We start from the raw sequence: 21,873 nt of genomic DNA, 5'->3' as shown, positions 1-21,873 counted from the left end.
AGCAGAATCAGGAAAACAATGCCATTTACAATTGCAACAAAAAGAATAAAATACCTAGGAATAAACCTAACCAAGGAGGTGAAAGACCTACACCCTGAAAACTACAAGATACTCATGAGAGAAATTAAAGGAGACACCAATAAATGAAAATCTATCCTATGCTCATGGACAGGAAGAATTAATATTGTCAAAATGGCCATCCTGCCCAAAGCAATTCACAGAGTCAATGCAATTCCTATCAAATTTGCAAATACTATCAAAATACCAACAGAATTCTTCAATGAACTAGTTGTTCAACAAATAGTTCTAAAATTCAGATGGAACCACAAAAGACCCCAATAGCCAAAGAAATCCTGCAAAGGAAGAACAAAGCAGGGGGGTTTATGCTCCCTGACTTCAATCTCTACCACAATGCCACAGTATCAAAACAGTACTGGCACAAGAACAGGCCCCTAGATCAATGGAACAGAATAGAGAGCCCAGAAATAAACCCATGCACAGTTGGTCAATTAATACAAGATAAAGGAGCCATGAATTTACAATGGGTAAAAGACAGACTCTTTAACAACCAGTGTTGGGAAACTGAACAGCTACATGTAAGAGAATGAAACTGGATTATTGTCTAACTCCATACACAAAAGTAAACTTAAAATGGATCAAAGACCTAAATGTAAGTTATGAAACCATAAAACTCTTAGAAGAAGACATAGGTAAAAATCTCTTGAACATAAGTATGAGTAACTTTTTTCTGGACACATCTCCCTGAGTAAGGGAAACAAAATCAAACATGAACATGTGGGATTACATGAAACTAAAAAGCTTCTGTACAGCAAAGGACACCATCAGCAGAACAAAAAGGCACCCAACAGTATGGGAGAATATATTTGTGAATGACTCATCTTAATTGTCATAAATCAAGAAAATTCTTTATATATTTTGGTTAACATCCAAAATACATAAAGAATTCATACTGCTCAATACCCCAAAAATAAATAATCCAATTAAAAAATGGGTGGAGGACCTGAAGGGCATTTCTCCAAAGAAGAAATACAAATGGCCAACAGGCACATAAAAAGATGCTTCACATAGCTAATTACCAGCAAAATGCAAATCAAAACCACAATGAGATATCACCTCACACCATTTAGAATGTCCACTATCCAAAAGACAAGAAGTAACAAATGTTAGCGAGGATACAGAGAAATGCAAACCCTCCTACACTGTTGGTGGGAATGTAAATTGGTACAATCGCTGTGGAAAGCAGTATGGAGGTTCCTCAAAAAACTGAAAATAGAAATACCATTTGATCCAGTAATCCCACTTTAGGAATTTACCTGACCAAACAAAATCCCTGATTCAAAAAGACATATGCACCCGTATGTGTATTTGCCTCACTATTTGCAATAGCCAAGCTACAGAAACAATCTAAGTGTCCATCAATAGATGAATGGATAAAGAAGATGTACATGTACAAAATGGAATAATAGCCATAAAAAGAAATTCTGCCATTTGCAAGAACCTGGATGGATCTGGAGGGTATTTATTATGTTCTGTGAAATAAGCAAGGCAGAGAAAAACAAATACCATATGATTTCACTTATTTGTGGAGTATAAAAACAAAGTAAAACTGAAGGGACAAAACAGCAGTAGACTCATAGACACTGAGAAGGGACTAGTGGTTCCCAAGGGGGAGGGGTTCAGGTAGGGGGAGGGGAGGGGGATAAAGGAGCACAATAATTTGCAATCACAATATAAATTTGTCATAGGAGGTAGTACAGCATGGAGAATATAGTCAATGTTCTGTAACATCTTTCTACATTGAGAGACAGTAACCGCACTAGAGAGGGTGAGGATTTAATAACATGGGTAACTGTTGAACCACTGTATTGTACATTTGAAACCAACATAAGATTATATATAAGGATACTTCAATTTAAAAAAATGTAGAAAATGGACAGACCATACAAAAATGTGACTGGGAAACAGAAATTGACAGTAAATGTATGAAAAGGTGCTCATTACTAATCAAAGAAAAGCAAAATAAAACCCCAATAAGATACCACTAGATACCCACCAGAAAGACTAAACTAAGAAACTGGCAATAGCTAATGTTAGCAAGAATGCATAGCACGAGGCACACTCATCCATTGTTGATGCGAATGCAAACTGATACAACCATTAAACAAAAATTATTATAGTTGAAGAGATGCATAATCTATTGTTCAACAATTTCACTTGTAGGTATTTACACAATAGAAATCCATGTACAACTGTATCAGGTAAAATGTTTAAGAATATTGCTTTCTTTTATATAGCTTTAAAATTTTTGAAACAATCACAATCATATAGAAAAGTTGTAAGTACAATTCAAAAAGCTATTCTTCTAGAACCATTTATAAGTTGCCAACCTGATAACTCATCAACCCAGAATACTTTACTGCATACTTTCTATAAACTAGAACATTCTCCCATATAACAATTTAAAGAAGTTAGTGTTGATACACTCCTACTATTTCATCTTCAGATCCCATTTAAGTTTCATAAAATGTCCTAATAATGGTCTTTTGAGCAAAATACAACTTGGCATTAATGCATTTGTTGTCATGTCTCTTTAGTCTCCAGTCTGAAAGAGTTCCTCAAGTTATGTCTTGGTTTTCATGACCTTAACTGTTTTTGAAGATTACAGGCCAGTTATTTTGTAGAATGTGCTTCAATCTGAGTTGCAGGATTTGCTTCCAAGCTCACTCACGTGGTAATATATTAGCCGACTCCATGACCTGTTTTCCAGCAGAGTAAAGCGAGGGATGGAGTGTTACTTTGAAGATTGGGTTATGTCCTGAAAACACTCAAGCAGCCTCTACGGAGGCAGATGTGAGGGACTGACTTAGTGTGTGCGGGTTTTTTTTTTGGTATCATTAATGTACAATTACACGAGGAACATTATGGTTACTAGCCTCCCCCCATTATCAAGTTCCCACCACATATCCCATTACAGTCACTGTCCATCAGCGCAGTAAAATGCTATAGAATCACTACTTGTCTTCTGTGTTATACTGCCTTCCCCATGCCCACCCCCCGCCACCTACATTATACATGCTAATCATAATGCCCTTTTCCCCCCCTTATCCCTCCCTTCCCACCCATCCTCCCCAGTCCCTTTCCCTTTGGTAACTGTTAGTCCATTCTTGGGTTCTGTGACTCTGCTGCTGTTTTGTTCCTCCAGCTTTTTCTTTGTTCTTATATCTACAGATGAGTGAAATCATTTGGTATCAAGTGAAATCATTTGGTACCTGTCTTTCTCTGCCTGGCTTATTTCACTGAGCATAATACCCTCTAGCTCCAACCACGTTGTTGCAAATGGTAGGATTTGCTTTCTTCTTATGGCTGAATAATATTCCATTGTGTATATGTACCACATCTTCTTTATTCATTCATCTACTAATGGGCACTTAGGTTGCTTCCATATCTTGGCTATTGTAAATAGTGCTGTGATAAACATAGGGATGCATATGTCTTTTTGAAACTGGGATCTTGCATTCTTAGGGTAAATTCCTAAGAGTAGAATTCCTGGGTCAAATGGTATTTCTATTTGTGGTTTTTTGAGGAACTTCCAGATTGCTTTCCACAATGATTGAACTAATTTACATTCCCACCAACAGTGTAGGTGGGTTCCCCTTTCTCCACATTCTCGCCAGCATTTGTTGTTTCTTGTCTTTTGGATGGTGGCTATTCTAAATGGTGCAAGGTGATATCTCACTGTGGTTTTAATTTGCATTTCTCTGATGATTAGCAATGTGGAGCATTTTTTCATGTGCCTGCTGGCCATCTGAATTTCTCTTTGGAGATTGTGTCTTCAGCTCCTCTGCCCATTTTTTAATTGGATGATTTTCCGTTTGTTGAGGTGTGTGAGCTCTTTATATATTTTGGATGTCAACCCCTTATCAGATCTGTCATTTATGAATATATTCTCTCATACTGTAGGATCTTTTTGTTCTACTGATGGTGTCCTTGGCTGTACAGAAGCTTTTTAGTTTGATATAGTCCCACGTGTTCATTTTTGCTTTTGTTTCCCTTGCCCAGGGAGATATGTTCATGAAGAAGTTGCTCATGTTTATGTCCAAGAGATTTTTGCCTATTTTTTTTCTAAGAGGTTTATGGTTTCATGACTTACATTCAGGTTTTGGATCCATTTTGAGTCTACTTTTGTGTGTGGGGTTAGACAATGATCCAGTTTCATTCTCTTACATGTAGCTGTCCAGTTTTGCCAACACCAGCTGTTGGCTGTCATTTCCCCCATTGTATATCCATTGTTGGCAGCCGCGCTCAGAAAATAGCGCCCAATGCAGGGCAGCCGGAAGGCCCCGAACTTCCTAATGACAAATCATCCCACACCACTAAACTACATGCTAATTGCGCCTTGGCATAAGGACCAATGAGACCCACCAAATGGTTATGCTAATAAGGCATATGGAGCCGCACCAACCAGGTCAGAGCATGAGAACTATATAAGCAAGCCTCTCCTTCCCCTCTGGGTCCTGCCCAACTCATTTGTTTCACAAAGAGCTGAAGAATAAAGCTTTCTGCAGAAGAATCCTGCTGTTGTTGCATGCTGTTCTTGCTGGCGAGGACAGGGCACGCGACAAGTGGTGCCGAAACCCGGGAACCAGAACATCACCGGCACAGGGAGGACCCTTCAGACATCTGGAGAGGATTCAGAACTGCAGGTCAGAAGAAAGCCCGGAGGGGTAAGTTCCGAGAGGCCCCTGCTTTTTAGGATGATGGTTGATGGTTCTCTGTAAATAAGGAGGCACCATGGGGAATGCACCGTCATTAGTCACGGCGCTGCAGACAGCTCTCAAAGAGCGAAACTTGAAGGTCTCCAGCAAAGTCTTAGGATCTTTTGTGAAGGAGATAGACCGTGTGGCCCCCTGGTTCATTTGTTCAGGGTCCCTCTCAATCCCGAGCTGGGACAAACTGGGGAAAGATCTTGATAGAGAGGAGGAGGAGGGTAGCCTGAGGGGAGGCACCAGGCCCCTCTGGAAACTGATTAGAGCTTGTCTGCAAGATGAGAGATGTGAAAAGGTAATAAAAGAAGGTCAGAGAGCATTGACAGATATCCAAGAGAGCATGTCAGAAACGGAACGGGAAACAGAGAGCGCGCGCGGCCGAAAAAAGGCCACAAAAACAAAGGTAAAGAAATCTCAGAGTGAGGGAGAAAGCCCGCCTAGGGCAAAAGCGAAAGAGCCCCGAGAAGCGAGTGACGATCGCCTCGGAGAAAATAGTAAATACCCCTGGAAAGAGTTGAGGGACCTCCAACTCTCCAATAGGGAATCTGAGGAGGAATTAACGTCCGCAGAGGAAGGGGAAGAAAATAAAACCGCAGAGTGTAGAAGTAAGGGAACCAGCAAAGTTGAAAAGCGGACCAAGGAAAAAATGAAAGCAGGGTGTCCCCCGACGCCCGTTGCCCCGCCACCTTACGTGAGTGGCGCACTCTCCTTTTGCCACCCAGATACTCTTCAGGCAATTAGACAAATGTTTCCTGTATTTGAGGATAATGGCGTACGCTCTCACCAGCCCCTGAGCCATAAACAAGTTAAGGAGTTAGCAGAATCCGTTCGAGCTTATGGAGTCAGTGCCAACTATACCATAGCACAAGTTCAGAGATTAACAGAGACAGCCATGACACCCGCAGACTGGCAATATGTAACTAAGGCATGCCTTTCTAGTATGGGGCAATACATAGAATGGAAGGCATTGTGGCATGATATCAGCATGACCCAGGCACGCGCAAACGCGGCCGAAGGACAGCCTGCGTGGTCATATGATATGCTGACGGGCCAAGGACAGTGGGTAGCCAACCAGACCGCCTTCCCCTTACAGGTATACGCACAAATAAACACGTGCGCCGCCAAGGCATGGAAAGCCCTCACCAACAAAGGAGAAGTATCAGGCAATTTGACAAAAATTATTCAGGGGTTGAGCGAGCCATTTTCTGACTTTGTCGCTCGTATGATGGAGGCTGCAGGCAGAATATTTGGAGATCAGGAACAAGCAATGCCCCTAGTGGAGCAATTAGTATTTGAACAATGTACCAAGGAATGCAGACAGGCGATAACACCCTGGAAACAGAAAGGGATACACGCTTGGTTGAAAGCCTGTAGAGAAATAGGAGGGCCACTCACCAATGCGGGCCTAGCCGCGGCCATATTACAGAGCCACAAACAAGCCAGGATCACTAACAGAAGTATCAAATGCTTTCAATGCGGGAAATTAGGACATATAAAGAGAGAGTGTAGGAGCCCAGCTTCAGAACAAACAACCCAAAAGACCCCTGGGTTGTGCCCTAAGTGTAAGAAAGGCAGGCATTGGGCCAATGAGTGCCGGTCTATTAAAGATATAGAAGGGAAACCCTTAGAACTGCCAAAAAACGCCCAGAGGGGCCCCTGTCACCAGGGCCCGCAAATATATGGGGCAACCAGCACGCAAGTGTCATTCGAGAACAACCAGGCCCCCCAAGGAGAGCCACTTCAGGTTCCGCGGGATTGGACATCCGTGCCACCACCAGAATAGTGTTGACTCCACAGATGGGAGTTCAGCCTATCCCTTCAGACTTTAAAGGTCCCCTACCACCAAATACCATTGGGTTACTCCTAGGGCGCTCTTCTGCTGCATTGAAAGGCCTGGTAGTTCATCCCGGAGTCATAGATCAAGATTATGAAAGACAGGTAAAAATCATGTGTTCGGCCCCTAGAGGAATCTACCCTATATCTCTGGGAGACCGCATAGCCCAGCTCTTAGTTTTACCTAGTCTCCACGCCAATTATCCTGCTACCAACACGGAGAGGGGAGAAAGGGGCTTCAGCTCCTCTGACTGGGATTCAGCCTTCATAGTATTAGATTTAGCAGACAAACCAAAATTAACTCTTCAAATAGAAGGAAAGAGCTTTGGAGGAATCCTAGACACTGGAGCAGATAAAAGTATTATCTCTGCAACCTGGTGGCCCTCCAAGTGGCCTGTGACCCAATCCTCACATTCATTACAAGGTTTAGAATATGAGTCAAGCCCTTCAATTAGTGCCAAACCATTGAAATGGCGAGCCCCTAAAGGACAAGAAGGTACAGTCACCCCTTATGTACTCCCTCTACCGGTCAATTTATGGGGGAGGGATGTCATGAGAGACTTAGGCCTCAAACTCATTAATGAATACTCCACCCCCGCCCAAGGCATGATGATGGACATGGGATACATCCCTGGCAAGGGGCTGGGGAAACACCAACAGGGACACATAGAGCCCATCCTGCCCAAAGTAAAGAATGACCGTCACGGCCTGGGTTTTTCATAGGGGCCATTGAAGATGCCATGCCCATACCTTGGCTCACAGAAGAGGCCGTATGGGTTCCTCAGTGGCCCCTATCCTCTGAAAAATTAGAAGCAGCTCATTGCTTAGTGCAAGAGCAGCTCCAAGTGGGACACCTAGAACCCTCTGTGTCCCCATGGAACACACCCATATTTGTAATCAGGAAAAAGTCAGGATCATGGAGGTTGCTTCATGATCTGAGAGCAGTAAATGCTCAAATGAGAATGCTTGGACCCGTACAACGGGGACTGCCACTCCTCTCTGCCTTACCCAAAGAATGGAAAGTGCTCATAATAGATATTAAAGATTGTTTCTTTTCTATACCTCTAAGCTCCAAGGACAGGGAAAGATTTGCTTTTACTTTGCCAGCTATTAACCATGAACAACCCGATGCCAGATTTCAGTGGAAGGTCCTCCCTCAAGGAATGGCAAATAGCCCCACCATATGTCAACTGTACGTTCAGCGAGCGCTAGACCCAATTCGTAAGACCTATCCCACGCTAAAGATCATCCATTACATGGATGACATCCTTCTTTGCTCCCCACAACCAGCGGAAATAGAAGAAGCATATATAGATCTCACTAGATCCCTAGAAAATTGGAGACTGAATATAGCAAGCGAGAAGGTCCAAAAATCTAGTGTTAGCAAATTCCTAGGAGCAACCATTTACACAGATGTAATTTGCCCCCAAAAGCTTGAGATAAGACATAATCAATTGCGAAATTTGAATGACTTCCAAAAACTCCTAGGAGATATTAATTGGTTGCGCCCATACTTAAAGATACCCACCACTGAATTGACTCCACTATTTAAAACCCTAGAAGGAGACCCACAACTAACGTCACCGCGCTCCCTCACACCTGAGGCATTACAAGCCATTCGCAAAGTAGAACAGGCTTTGATGACAGCACAATTAAATAGAGTGCAATCGAATGAACCCTTTGAGTTGTGTGTGCTTCCCACCCCGGAGCTGCCAACAGCAGTTTTATGGCAGCACGGCCCACTGATCTGGATCCATCCCCAAGCCTCTCAGGCTAGGACAATAGAGTACTATCCGGCAGCCGTGGCCAAACTTGCTTTGAGAGGAGTAAAAACCTCCATGACACATTTCGGAGAGGCTCCAGCTAAAATTATAACCCCTTACAGCGTAGAACAGATACAAGTATTATGTGCTATGAATGATGATTGGGCCATACTTGCTTACAGTTTCTCAGGAACCTTTGATAATCATTTCCCTAAACATCCCCTCATCAACTTCGCCAAAAATCATCTCCTAGTATTTCCTCGGGTCACTAGTCTAACCCCGCTGCCTCATGGAAAAACAGTTTACACGGACGGGTCTAAGACAGGCACAGGTGCCTATGTCCATGATGGCAAAGTTGTGACAAAAGGCTACACGCCTGACACTCCACAAATAATGGAATGTCGCATAGTCTTAGAGGTCCTACAAATCTTTCCTGAACCTTTAAATATTGTGTCTGACTCCTGTTATGTAGTTAATGCAGTCAAATCTCTAGAAGTGGCCGGGCTAATCAAAGCGTCCATCCCAGTAGCCACTTTGTTCAAACAGATACAATCAGCACTACTTCATAGGCAATCTCCTTTGTATATAACTCATATCAGAGCACATTCAGGCCTTCCCGGGCCTATGACCCAAGGCAACCACCTGGCAGACCTCGCAACCAGAAATATAGCTTTTCCCCTGCTAGACCCTATCACCACAGCTTCAAAATTCCATACACAATTTCATGTCACTGCCGAAACACTGCGCAAGCGGTTTAGCATAACCAGGGCCAAAGCTAGGAACATTGTCCTTAGCTGCCAACATTGCTGCAGCTTCCTTCCCACACCTCATGTTGGGATCAACCCCAGAGGTATTAAGCCTTTACAAGTTTGGCAAATGGATGTGACGCATATTTCGTCTTTTGGGAAACTGAAATATGTACATGTATCCGTGGATACTTGTTCAGGAGTCATCTTTGCCTCCCCATTGTCAGGAGAGAAAGCTTCCCATGTCATCCAGCACTGCCTTGAGGCTTGGAGCGCATGGGGGTTACCACAGATTCTGAAAACAGACAATGGCCCAGCCTATACCTCTACAAAATTTGCTCAATTTTGTCATCACATGGGGATAAAACATATCACTGGCCTTCCCTACAACCCACAGGGTCAAGAGATTGTGGAACGCGCGAACCGCACGCTCAAATCCTATTTACTTAAACAAAAAGGGGGAATTGAAGATATACCCCCCACACCAAAAACTGCCATAGCCCTAGCACTTTTCACTATAAATTTTTTGAATCTGGATGCTCAAGGCCATACAGCAGCGGATCGCCATAATCAGTGGCCAAAAGACCCACAAGAACTAGTAAAATGGAAGGACGTGTTATCTAACCAATGGAAGGGCCCAGATCCAATCATAATCAGATCCAGGGGAGCTGTGTGTGTTTTCCCCCAGGGTGAAGAAAATCCCTTCTGGATCCCGGAGCGCCTAACGAGGAAAGTCCTAAACAAAGGAGATGACTTCGCTATACCTCCTGACCCTGCTCCTGACACTGGAGACCCCGACTCAGGGAGTATTGAGATGGGGAATCCTGTCTGCCTTTCCTAAGCCTATGCCTGTCCGTTTCAATGCAGCCGTTTTTCCGCGCTTTTTCACTACCAATGCTAGTATGAACTTGCCCTACTTAGTTAAAGACACCCTAGTAGCTCCCCTGGGAGAAAACCGATCCTTCGTAACTAATGGGTCATTATGCTTCACCACTCAGAATCTAGCTGGCTGTATCTCCCTGAAACGGAGGAAATACGGATGGTTCAGTGACATAATTCTAGAGGCCAGTAGCCTCCCCGTTATGTCAGCTAAATTTGAAGGGCCTAATAAGGAAGGGAGCCCGCCCTATAAGAACATGACTATCCACCAGATGGTTCTCTGGATCAATGGCACATTTGTACACTCTCCCAGGAACAATTCCACCGACAGGCCTCGTCAACCCAAATATGCCTCCCATTGTGTGGGCGACTATGAGGGAGAGCTGTGGCCCTGGACTGACTGTCAGTCAACTGTAGTAACGTGGGCAACTGAGAGGCAGGAGTTTACCATCTCCCCAGATATGGAGGGACGGCCAGCCAATGAGGCTTGGTGGCCAGTAAAGGTGCTCGAAGGCGAGTTTCGTCAGCAGCTGAGCATGAACCCCTTCCATAAATGGATGCTGTGTGGAGTCAATGGCTCGTGTACCGACCTCTCCCCCTTTTCCGCCCTCCGGGGTGGGGGAATCGGTGTAAAAAATATCACCTTTTGGTGCGAGAATAACCACATGCGCGCACACTGGAACATGATCATGACCCATAACAACGAGAACTACACGTGTTCAGCAAAATCAGGTCCAGAGTCACCTAATTCCCTTTTTCCACCTTCTCCAGTATGCGTATACCCCCCATTTCTGTTTATCTTATCCAATAGTAGCTTTGACTCCTGCTCCAATGAAACCTGCTTTCTGTCTCAGTGTTGGGATGCGCGTAACTTTACCAATGCTTTGGTAGTCCGCATCCCCCGTTGGGTCCCTGTTCCCGTAGACGCCCCTAACACCATGACTCTGTTTCGAGAAAGGCGCGATTTCGGTGTTACAGCCGCCATAGTGCTCCTGATCTCCGCGACCGCGGTCGCAGCCACCGCCGCTGGTATAGCTTTAGACACCTCCATCAAATCGGCTACAGAGCTCAATAACCTTGCAGCCTCAGTAGCTTCTGCCCTGGACCAACAGTCCACACTTGATGGCAAACTGAAAGGAGGAATAATGATCCTCAATCAACGCATAGATCTCGTGGAGGAACAAATAGAGGTGCTCTGGCAAATGGCCCAATTGGGATGTGAGCGGAAATATCGTGCCCTCTGCATCACTAGCATTCAATATAAAAATTTTACACGGGCAGCTAATCTGTCACGAGACCTGTCCCAGTATCTTTCAGGAAACTGGTCCCAAGACTTCGATGGGACACTAGAAGAGCTGCGGCGAGAAATTATCCACATCAACTCCACCCGTCTAGATATCTCCGTAGCGGAAGGACTCTCTTCCTGGTTCCTCAGAGCTCTCTCCCACGTCAAGGAGTGGGCGGGCATGGCTGGGATGGGCGTGTTCCTGCTTGGAGGTCTCATGCTCTTACTCTGGTTGTTATGCAGACTCCGCAACCAACATAAGCAGGACAAGGTGATCCTTGCTCAAGCCCTAATGGCGATAGACGTTGGCGCCTCTCCCCAAGTGTGGCTCAACATGCTTAAGAAGGAAGCTCGGCTTTAGCTTGAGGTAGCTCTTGCACCCTGAGCCCATGTGGCACTGCACCAGGCCCGAGTACCTCAATGCTTAATCACAGCTTTCTTTAAGAAGCTCATGGTGCAAGAGGGTTGAGAAAAAGGGTCCAAACCCTTTGTACCAAGCGGTCCCAACGCCAGCCAGAGGATGCGAGGCAAAGCACTGCAAGAGGTCTTGGACCCCTCTGAGAGGCATGCCTGACTGCATAGGGGTAGATGCCCAGAACCCCTCTCCAAAAAGGGGGCATCAGGAAGTATGATGGAGGTCAGGCCTCTGTCTCCGCCTCTGCTGGCAAGTTCCGCCTTGAGCTTCTGTTAGACAAAAAAGGGGGAGATGTTGGCAGCCGCGCTCAGAAAATAGCGCCCAATGCAGGGCAGCCGGAAGGCCCCGAACTTCCTAATGACAAATCATCCCACACCACTAAACTACATGCTAATTGCGCCTTGGCATAAGGACCAATGAGACCCACCAAATGGTTATGCTAATAAGGCATATGGAGCCGCACCAACCAGGTCAGAGCATGAGAACTATATAAGCAAGCCTCTCCTTCCCCTCTGGGTCCTGCCCAACTCATTTGTTTCACAAAGAGCTGAAGAATAAAGCTTTCTGCAGAAGAATCCTGCTGTTGTTGCATGCTGTTCTTGCCGGCGAGGACAGGGCACGCGACAATCCATGACTTCTTTATCATATATTAATTGACTATATGTGCTTGGGTTAATATCTGGACTCTCAATTCTGTTCCACTGGTCTATGGGTCTGTTCTTGTGCCCGTACCAAATTGTCTTGATTACTGTTGCTTTGTAGTAGAGTTTGAAGTTGGGAAGTGAGATACCCCCTGCTTTATTCTTCCTTCTCAGGATTGCTTTGGCTATTCGGGGTCTTTTGTGGTTTCAGTGTGGTTTTGATAGCCCTGTGAATGAGCCATCATGGGAGCACATGGTCCACCCCTGGTCAAATCTTCAGATGACTGCAGCCCCTGGCAACATGCTGACCACAGCCAAATGGGAGAATCTAGTCAGAACCACTCAGCTAAGTCACTCCTGAATTCCTGCCCCTCAGAAACTGTGAGATAATGTTAATTGCTAGAAACCACTAAATTCTGGGGTAATTTGTTATATAACTGTAATTAATAACTAATATAGCCATTAGTAAGTACTTTGTGGGTTGGTATTTCAAAGTACATAAATATCTTGCATGTTAAATGTTTGGTTCATTTATTCATCTATCAATAAGAACTAATTTTTCTATTTTATTCAGTGAATTATAATCCATTACCATGAGTAATTTTGATGCTCAAACTGTCCTACATTTTGGTCAGTGGGAATTCTTTCAAGCTAGATTCTGTGTTCTTTTGATGTGGCTCCTTCACTCTTTGAAGATTTCCTTTCTTTCTGGCATAACAAGTAATCCCAGGCTCATCTACTTTCATGGTCCCAGCCTAAAATCAGCTTGCAGGAGCTGATTTAGGGTCCAGATCAGGGCACACATGTGCTCACTGTTACTGGAATGCTGCTGCCCAGGTATTCTGAGTGGACAGAACTAGAGAACACACACACGTACACAGAGTCCTATCTATTATTAAGTATATACATTTATATCTACATTTAATTATAAATTTTGAAAACCATGAGTTCATATAGATACATTTAATTCCAATCCAAATTCACAGGGTTTACTCTATTTTTTCCTTTTCCATACTTCCTTCTTCAGTGAGAAACCTGGCTCCCACCATCCTTAAGAGATTTATTTCTCTGGTCAGTTCTTCTTATGTAACCAATTGCCCACTTACTGCCACTGCTACCCCTTCCCCCCAAAAAATGCCCTCTTTACTAACGATCTGATACTTTGCCCTTCACTAGTCACCTTCATCCCCATGTGGACATGCTCCACACCCTGCTTGGGCTGACTCCCACTGCCAGGCCAGTCCCCCTCACATGAACACATTTCTCTTTCTACTTAGGCTATGACACTGTATACCAAATTAAATTTCCCCAGCACATGTAGATATTCTCACAAGAGTGACAACTTGTGCTAAATTGCCTCCCTGTATGGGCACCCCCCTCACCCTGTTTGGATATGATACCCTGTACTGGACCTTCCTATGCACCGTGCAAGCACCTATGTGGATGCCCTCCCTATACCCCTTCAGCTCTAATACCCCAATGCCAGGTCACCCCTCTGCATGGGTGTCTACCCTGCTCTACACCACCTAATGGCTTTAGATTTGACCTGTTCAAGCAGGGAAAAGGAAGAACTATAAGAATATTCTTAACAGCATGATTTGCAATATCCTAAAAATTGGAAAGTAGAATGGAGAAGTTGTGGTATAGAATAGAGTGGCATACTTCATAGTAATAAAAATGAACAAACTATAGCTTAATTTAACTTACATGGAGTTTAGGTATCAGAAGCCAAATTCAAAAGAATCCAAATTGTCTGATTCTGCATAAAGTTCAAAGACATGCAAAATTAAATTCTAGTACATAGTTAGATGGTGAAAGCGCAAAGGCAAACGAGGTAATTACCATAAATGTTAGGATAGCAGTTACTCTGAGGAAGGAGGGAAGAATCTGTGATTGTTGAAGGGCCTTGGGAGCCTCTGGTATAACGGCAGTTTTTAATTACTTGATCTGGGTGGTGGTTACAGGGGATGCTCCCTTTATGATTATTTATTAAGTGGCATATGTATGTTGTTTGAATTCTTTTGTACATGTGTTATATTTCATAATAATAAAAAAAGTTTAAAAAATAGTAAGTCTCCAACTCACAGGTTGTTCTCCCAATATTAAGAAATTTGTAACTTGGGATCCCAGCCATTAAAAACATTACCCACCTGCACAAATTAATTTTTTGTTGTTATAAACAGAACACTCACAAATATCTAAATCCCACCCACAATTAACATATTTTATAGACACATTTTAACATTAATTAATCACCCCTAAAAACACTGATCTTCCATATAGAATGTTGAGTACGACAGACTTATAATTTCAAAATAAACAAGATTAGCATTTCTTTCTACTCACACAGATACCCTATTCAAATAATAATCCATTTTTATATCCTAAGCTAAAGCTTAAGGAACTGTTTTTAATGGTACGGACTTCTTATGCAAAATGATCTCCTTTAACATCTAAAACATTAGGACATGTCTGTCATATTGGCAAAGTTGTTTTTCAAGCCTATTGTTGGCAAAGATGGAGAATGGCATTCTATAAATGGTAAAATACCCATTCTTAACTGCTCGTAAGAACTGTTAAGTTGCACAAACTTTCTGAAGGGCCATTTGATAAAATGCAACAAAATTCTTAAAAACATATATACCAAAAAAAAAAAACACACACACACAAAAGAGATAATGATTATCTACCTAGAAAACTCTAAGAATCCAAAATAGAGCTACTAGAACTAATAAATGAATTTAGCAAGGTTGCAGGATACAAGGGCAACATAAAAAGTCAGTTTATTTCTATGTACTAGCAACAAACAATTGGAAATTGAAATTTAACAAAATACTATTACAAAACTTAGGGGTAGATCTGATGAAAGATGTCCAAAACCTCTATAATGAACTATAAAACATTGGTGAGAAAAATTAAAGACAGACCAAAAAAATGGAGAGATGTACATATTCATGGGTCAGAAAACCAATACTGTTAAGATGTCAATTCTTCAAAAGTTGATCTATAGATTCAGTGCAATAGCAAATGAAATCTCAGCGGGCTCTTTCACAAAAATTGATCCTAAGATTCATATGAAAACACAAAGAATCTAGTACAGTCAAAACAACAGTGAAAAAAGAGCAAAATTAGATGACTAACACCACCTTATTTCAAGACTTATATGAAGCTACAGTTAACCACAACAGAGTGGGTTACATAAATAAATATATCAATGAAACAGAACGGAATCTAAAACAAACCCACACACATACACGAAGAGCTGTTTTTTGACAAAGGTGCAAAAGAAATTCCGAGAAGAACATCTTCTCGACCACTGGTACTGAAACAATTGGATAGCAATATGCAAAAAAGATGAACTTCAGAAAATGGTTTGGCAGTTTCTAATAAAGTTAAATATAAACTTGCCGTGTGATCCAGTAATCCCCTTTTAGGTATTTACACAAAGGCCTATAATATACATTTTCTTCATAATAACCCCAAACTGGAAACAATCAAAATGTCCTTCATCTGGTAAGTGGATAAACAAACTGGTACATCCATACGATGGAGTACTAGCAGCAAAAAAAAAGAAAGAAAATATGTGCTATTGATACATGCAAGAACCTGGGTAGATCTCAAAGTCATTATCTAAGTGAAAGTAGTTGGACTCAAAAGGCTACAGACTGGTTCTATTCACATGACATTCTGGAAAAGGTAAAAATTACAGCGACAGAAGATCGGTGGTTGCCAGAGGCGGAGGATCAGTCACGAAGAAATATTTTAGGTGATTGTCGGTAAAACTGTAATATTTCCGGAATATCTGGCCTGACTATAGTGCATTTGCATATCCTCATGGGTGGAGAGAAGTTCATCTTCATATCAGTGGATAATCACCTGGGCAACCGAGGGCTTATCAGAACCTGCAAGGTTAGGGGGAGGTCTCTGCTTGCTTCTGCTGAAGTAGGAGAGAGAGATGGCCCCAGACTACAGTTTGTAAGCATTCAACAGATTTTAAACTTTATTTTTCCTTTTGACTGATTTCGGTTTTAGAGGTATTTTGCCCCAAGATTTCCTCTTCCCAGACTTGCAGGGATGGAGTTCTGTATCTTGATTTTGGTGGTAGTTACGTAACTATATGTATTTGTAAGAATGCACGGACTGTACATTAAAAAGGATAAATCTTGCTATATGTAAATTAAACCTCAATAAACTTGACTTTTAAAAATTGTTCATACCAGCTGACCCAGAGATAATAATAAATATATACAAAAATTTAGTTGCTTAAATATAGGAAGTACAATATGGTTTGTAAGAGTAAACCTAACTAACTATACAGCAACAAAAGAAATGGTCAAAACTTATTATATATCTATGAAGAACATACCATGAGGCTGTACACTAAAACGTAAACAATGATTATCTTTGAGGTAGAATTATACTTTTTTCCTTATCTGTATTTTTTAACCTTTTAATAAGGAACATAGATTGCATGTAAAATCATAAAACAAATTCTAACAGATATTTTTCAAAGGAACACATAGAACTAAGTACAGAAGAGTGGTAAAGGCTTTTATGAGAAATATCTCAGTCTCCTAGCCAAATAAGCTGACATTAGTGAAAAATATCAAGTACATCAAAAATTGCTTTGTGTTTCATTTATAGTTACTGCACAAAGAATAAAAAAAGGGATAGGCTCACTTTCTGGCTGCAAGGCAAATAGGCCACCTATGCTGTCATGTTACAGGCTAAGGGAACAGCAGGATGGTTTTTATTTCACTTTAGTCTTAACTCAAAACAATTATATGCGGAATAAGGAGAAGAACTGAAGCCCAAGGTCGTTAAAGAGTGGGTAACAGAGCCCTCTGATCTGATCTGAGTATGTTTAAGTCAGAAAGCCCAGGTGATTGCTCCCCAACACACTAGAGATTTTCTAGGTGAGACTGCTGTACTGCTGCTGGTCATCTGAGGACCTTTGGCAAACAGGAGTGGTGCTCAAAGACTGGAAGTAGGCAAATGCTGTTTTGATTTTCAAAGAGAGGGGAGAATGGTAGATTCACAAACTAGACCAGTGAATTTGATAATCCATTCCAGGCAAATTTTGGCTGGATTTATTAAATCCACTCAGAAAGAAAAGCTATGATCACTAGGTACCAAATCACCTCACACTAACACCCTTATTGCCTTTTCGGTATTTGTATTTCAATAAGGCATCTTGGAAAGTCTCTCACAGTATCCTTGTGATGGCCTGTGGGGTTTGGTCCTCAGTTTGGTCTTGTTCAACATTTTTATAAATGACCTGGATGAGGACACAGATGTGCATTTTTATCAGACCTGCAACCGACACAAAGCTGAATCAGGATCCAAAAACGTCTGGATAGGCTGGAACTCTGTTGACTCTAACATGATGGAATTTAACAAGGATAAAAGTTTAAGTCCAGAAAACCAATACAAGTAAAAGAGAGGGGAAGCTTGAGTTGATGGCAATTCAAGTAGAAAACACTTAAGAAGTTTAACTGAAATCACAGTTTAGATCAAAGGCTGGGAAGTTAGAAGGAAGCTGGGTTTAGTTTCATATTCTTTTTCTTTCAGCTCAACATAAACTTCTTGGTAGATTTCAAAAATATAAAAACCCTACGTCAGGAGGTAAGTATATCCTTATTGGAGGTCTTCAGGCCTAAATTAGATGATTACCCTAGATACTGAGACAGTAATGGAATCCAGTGGAGGGTTTAATAGAATAAATGACCTCAGAGTGTCAAAAATCTACAGTCTACTTACATAAGTAGATGTAATTACAATTTACAAATTGGTTGGTTTTGCCAATCTAGCATTCATTACCTCCTCTGACCTACCCACCCAGTTTATCATTGATCTATGAAGATCCATTTAAGAACGAGATCTAAGGCAATCAGAGCCTCACAATACTATAAACATGGTTCAGAGTTGGGTATGTAACCCAGTCTAGACCAATGAGGTGCCATCAACTTGCAGCTGAGAGGATATAAAGGACCCTAATACTGTAGCCATCTTGGGAGCAGTGAACCCTGAGCGAGAAACCAACACCCAAAAGGGCAAACCTGAGAGGAAATGGACCTGGTAACATCATTTAGCACACCTGCTGAGTAGTATCATCACTCTACTGATCTCAGAACTGCCTCCAATCCTCCCTCCACCGACTTCCTCCACTGACTCCTGTCTTTATCCATATGCTCAAGGAACTCTTCTCATCGGCATGAGAGGCAGAGTGTCATGTACAGAAGAAAAAAAGGAACCTGTATTTTAGAATTAAAAATATATATAAAAAGAAATAACATATACAAGAGCTGACTGTGAGTGATACATTACAGATAGGCAAATGGTGATGTCATGAAATGCTGAAGGAATGAAAAAGCGGCAGATGTTTGGGTGTGCAGGCTGGTAGGAGAAAAAGGCTTTAGGAGAACTGGGCATCTAGGAAAACTCCTTGCATCATCTCTGCACAACAAACCTCTTGTGCCGCTCGCTCTCTCTCCCTCATTGGCCACAACAGCCATCTCTCAGTTCTTAAAAAGTAAATTCTTCACTGTCGCAACACAGTTATGCCGCTGCCTGCATGCTCTTTCTCCAAATATTCTCAACACCGGAACACTTTCAACGGCTGTTGAAATGCCACCTCTTCAGAGATGCCTTTCCTGTCCAACTAACATCATCTGGGCCTTTCTTTCCATCATCTCATTTCCTTCAAACCTCTTATCGCCGATTTATTACTTAAAATGTTTAGATTATCGACTCTTTCCACCACTGCAATGTAAGCTCCCTGAAATCAGGGATTGTTTTGAACATTTCTTTTTCTTTATAATCAAATTCCGGCACAGAGGGGTAGGTAATGAATAAATTAATACTGACTTAACAGCATGAGCACAAAGTGAAAAGATGGCTTGGGAGAAACGTCGGCGTTACCGTCGAGACTGTTCCTAGAGAAGGTGATGGGAAGGCGGCAGGGAAAGCCAGCTGGGCTGCGGGCTGCACAGGTGGCTAAAGATTTACTTCAGCGAGTTGGGGGTGCCGGCTCAGGGGTTCAAGCTTCCCCAGGATACGCGTGCGATGGGAGGCTGGGCGGACAAACGGTATCAACCTGAGTGACCAACTACTGGGATTCCCTTTGGCGGGAACCAAACGCGAGACCCTCTTCGGATCCCCCTAAGCCACGCCCCGCTGACTTTACGCAGCTGTCTTCCTCGAAACTAACCCAGGAGCACCAAACGTATGGCCCGGGCCGAGCCCCTAGGGAGCAGGCAACGCATGAGAAAAACAGCCACCCTGCTTGTCCACACCGCGCATCCCCGCGCCCGCTCACCCACCGGCTGACGCGCTTTTCCCCGCCCCCAGCCCGCCCCGCCGCCCAGCCGCCCCGCCGCCCCTCCGGCCCTTCACTTACGCCTGTCTCCGGGCTATGAGCCGATGCATGGGAGTCGCCATCTTAGCGCAGCTAATTTCTGCAGTGCTGGGCTTTGGGAAATTCCTCGGAGGGGCGGGGACTCCGAACGCCCGCGCTGCATGAGTGGGCGGAGCCAGCCTGCCCCGCGGAGGCAAGCAGTGGGTGGGGTCTGAGGTGTTGCGTAGCTGGTGTGGGTCTCTAAGCCTGAGGAAGGCGAGTGAGGCCGTGTTCCGGTGTGAGCAGGGTTTTGTACCATGGGTACACGCATACTGCACGGAAAGGCAGGAAAGAACATTCTTGAATGAGGAAATGAAGAACTTCATAATAAAATAAAACTGCAGTGTTCAGGAAACAAGTCTGAAAGAGCAAAATTTAAAAAGGAGTGAGTTGAACAAGATTGTCACCATTTATTGAAAGACTGACTTTAGCAAACGTCAAGTGCAAATATGTTATTTCTATTTATACATTTCATAGGGATGTTACAAAAACCAAGACTATATAGAAAAGCTGTTTTGCCACTAAAAAAAGATTATACAAATATTATTTTAGTATATTTTTTTAAATTTAGTGTCAGATCATGGAGATTTTATTCTCTTAAATCCACATTCTTTGAAATATATAATAGCTTTTTGAAATACATACACTTTGCCTGGAATTCAGAATCAGTCTTTCCTCTTATGGCTGAATAATATTTCATTGTGTATGTGTACCATATCTTCTTTATCCGTTCATCTACTGATGGACACTTAGGTTGCTTCCATTTCTTGGCTATTGTAAATAGTGCTGTGCTGTGATAAATATAGGGGTGCATCTGTCTTTTTGAAACTGGGATCTTGCATTCTTAGGGTAAATTCGTAGGAGTAGAATTCCTGGGTCAAATGGTATTTCTATTTGTGGTTTTTTGAGGAACCTCCAGATTGCTTTCCACAATGATTGAACTAATTTACATTCCCATCAACAGTGTAGGTGGGTTCCCCTTTCTTCACATTCTCGCCAGCATTTGTTGTTTCTTGTCTTTTGGATGTTGGCTATCCTAAATGGTGTGAGGTGATATCTCATTGTGGTTTTAATTTGCATTTTCCTGATGATTAGCAATGTGGAGCATCTTTTCATGTGTCTGTTGGCCATCTGAATTTCTTCACTGGAGAAGTGTCTGTTCAGATCCTCCACCCATTTTTTAACCGTGTTATTTGCTTTTTGGTGTTGAGACATGTGAGTTCTTTATATATTTTGGATGTTAACCCTTGCCGGATATGTCATTTACAAATATATTCTCCCATACTCTAGGATGCCTTTTTGTTCTGTTGATGGTGTCCTTTGCCGTACAGAAGCTTTTAGTTTGATGTAGTCCCATATGTTCATTTTTGCTTTTGTTTCCCTTGCCTGAGGAAATGTGTTCAGGAAAAAAGTTGCTCATGTTTATATTCAGGAGATTTTTGCCTATATTTTCTTCTAAGAGTTTTATGGTTTCATGACTTGCATTCAGGTCTTTGATCCATTTTGAGTTTACTTGTGTGTATGGAATTAGACAATAATCCAGTTTCATTCTCTTGCATGTAGCTATCCAGTTTTGCCAACACCAGCTGTTGTAGAGGCTGTCATTTCCCCATTGTATATTCATGGCTCCTTTATTGTATATGTGTGGGTTTATATCTTGGCTCTCTATTCTGTTTCATTGATCTATGTAATCCCCAGCATCTTTAATGAAGATACTTACTGCACTTGCAAGGTGAGTTTTAAATGTGGTGCATTTATTAGGCTACTCAGATTGCAAGTGACAGAAACCAAAAACAAAGTAACCCTTATAAAAAAGGGCATTTAAGGGATGGATACTAGTAGGTGCACAGCAGGTCAGCTCTAGAAATGTAGGCCCAGAACCAGGGATGTAATGCCTTTTGCCAAGATCAGCTAGTCTCTACTTTCCTCTGAGTAGAGACCTCATTCCTTCCAGCCTCCCTGTGTGTCTGGGAATATGACCACTGGAACTTGGGGACACATCCTTACAATTCCATAACCTGTCAAAGATAAAAACCAAATAAATAAGCAAACTGAGCTTACTTAGGCTGTTGTAATAGGGAGAGCACCCCAGATCTGAGATCACAGTGTCTTGGCAGGAGAGTTTTGT

General features: G+C 42.5%; 1 protein-coding gene across 2 annotated transcripts in view; it reads right to left on the bottom strand.

Annotated features, from left to right (window-relative positions):
- The window catches only part of ZCCHC10 (zinc finger CCHC-type containing 10), a 39,843-nt gene extending 19,964 nt beyond the window's left edge, over window positions 1–19,879 (bottom strand). The window contains exon 1 of one of the 2 annotated variants that reach the window (XM_037003557.2): window positions 19,749–19,879. In XM_037003557.2, coding sequence (XP_036859452.1) covers window positions 19,749–19,789 — 41 coding nt within the window. In that variant the 5' untranslated portion in view covers window positions 19,790–19,879. The remainder of the gene's footprint in view (window positions 1–19,748) is intronic. The other variant, XM_037003558.2, reaches the window with a different exon arrangement.
- Window positions 19,880–21,873: the final 1,994 nt, after the last annotated feature.

The sequence above is a fragment of the Manis javanica genome, chromosome 14 (assembly GCF_040802235.1).
Source record: "Manis javanica isolate MJ-LG chromosome 14, MJ_LKY, whole genome shotgun sequence".
NCBI lineage: Eukaryota > Metazoa > Chordata > Mammalia > Pholidota > Manidae > Manis > Manis javanica.
Note: the sequence above shows the minus strand (reverse complement) of the source record. Positions and strands in the feature narration are given on the sequence as shown.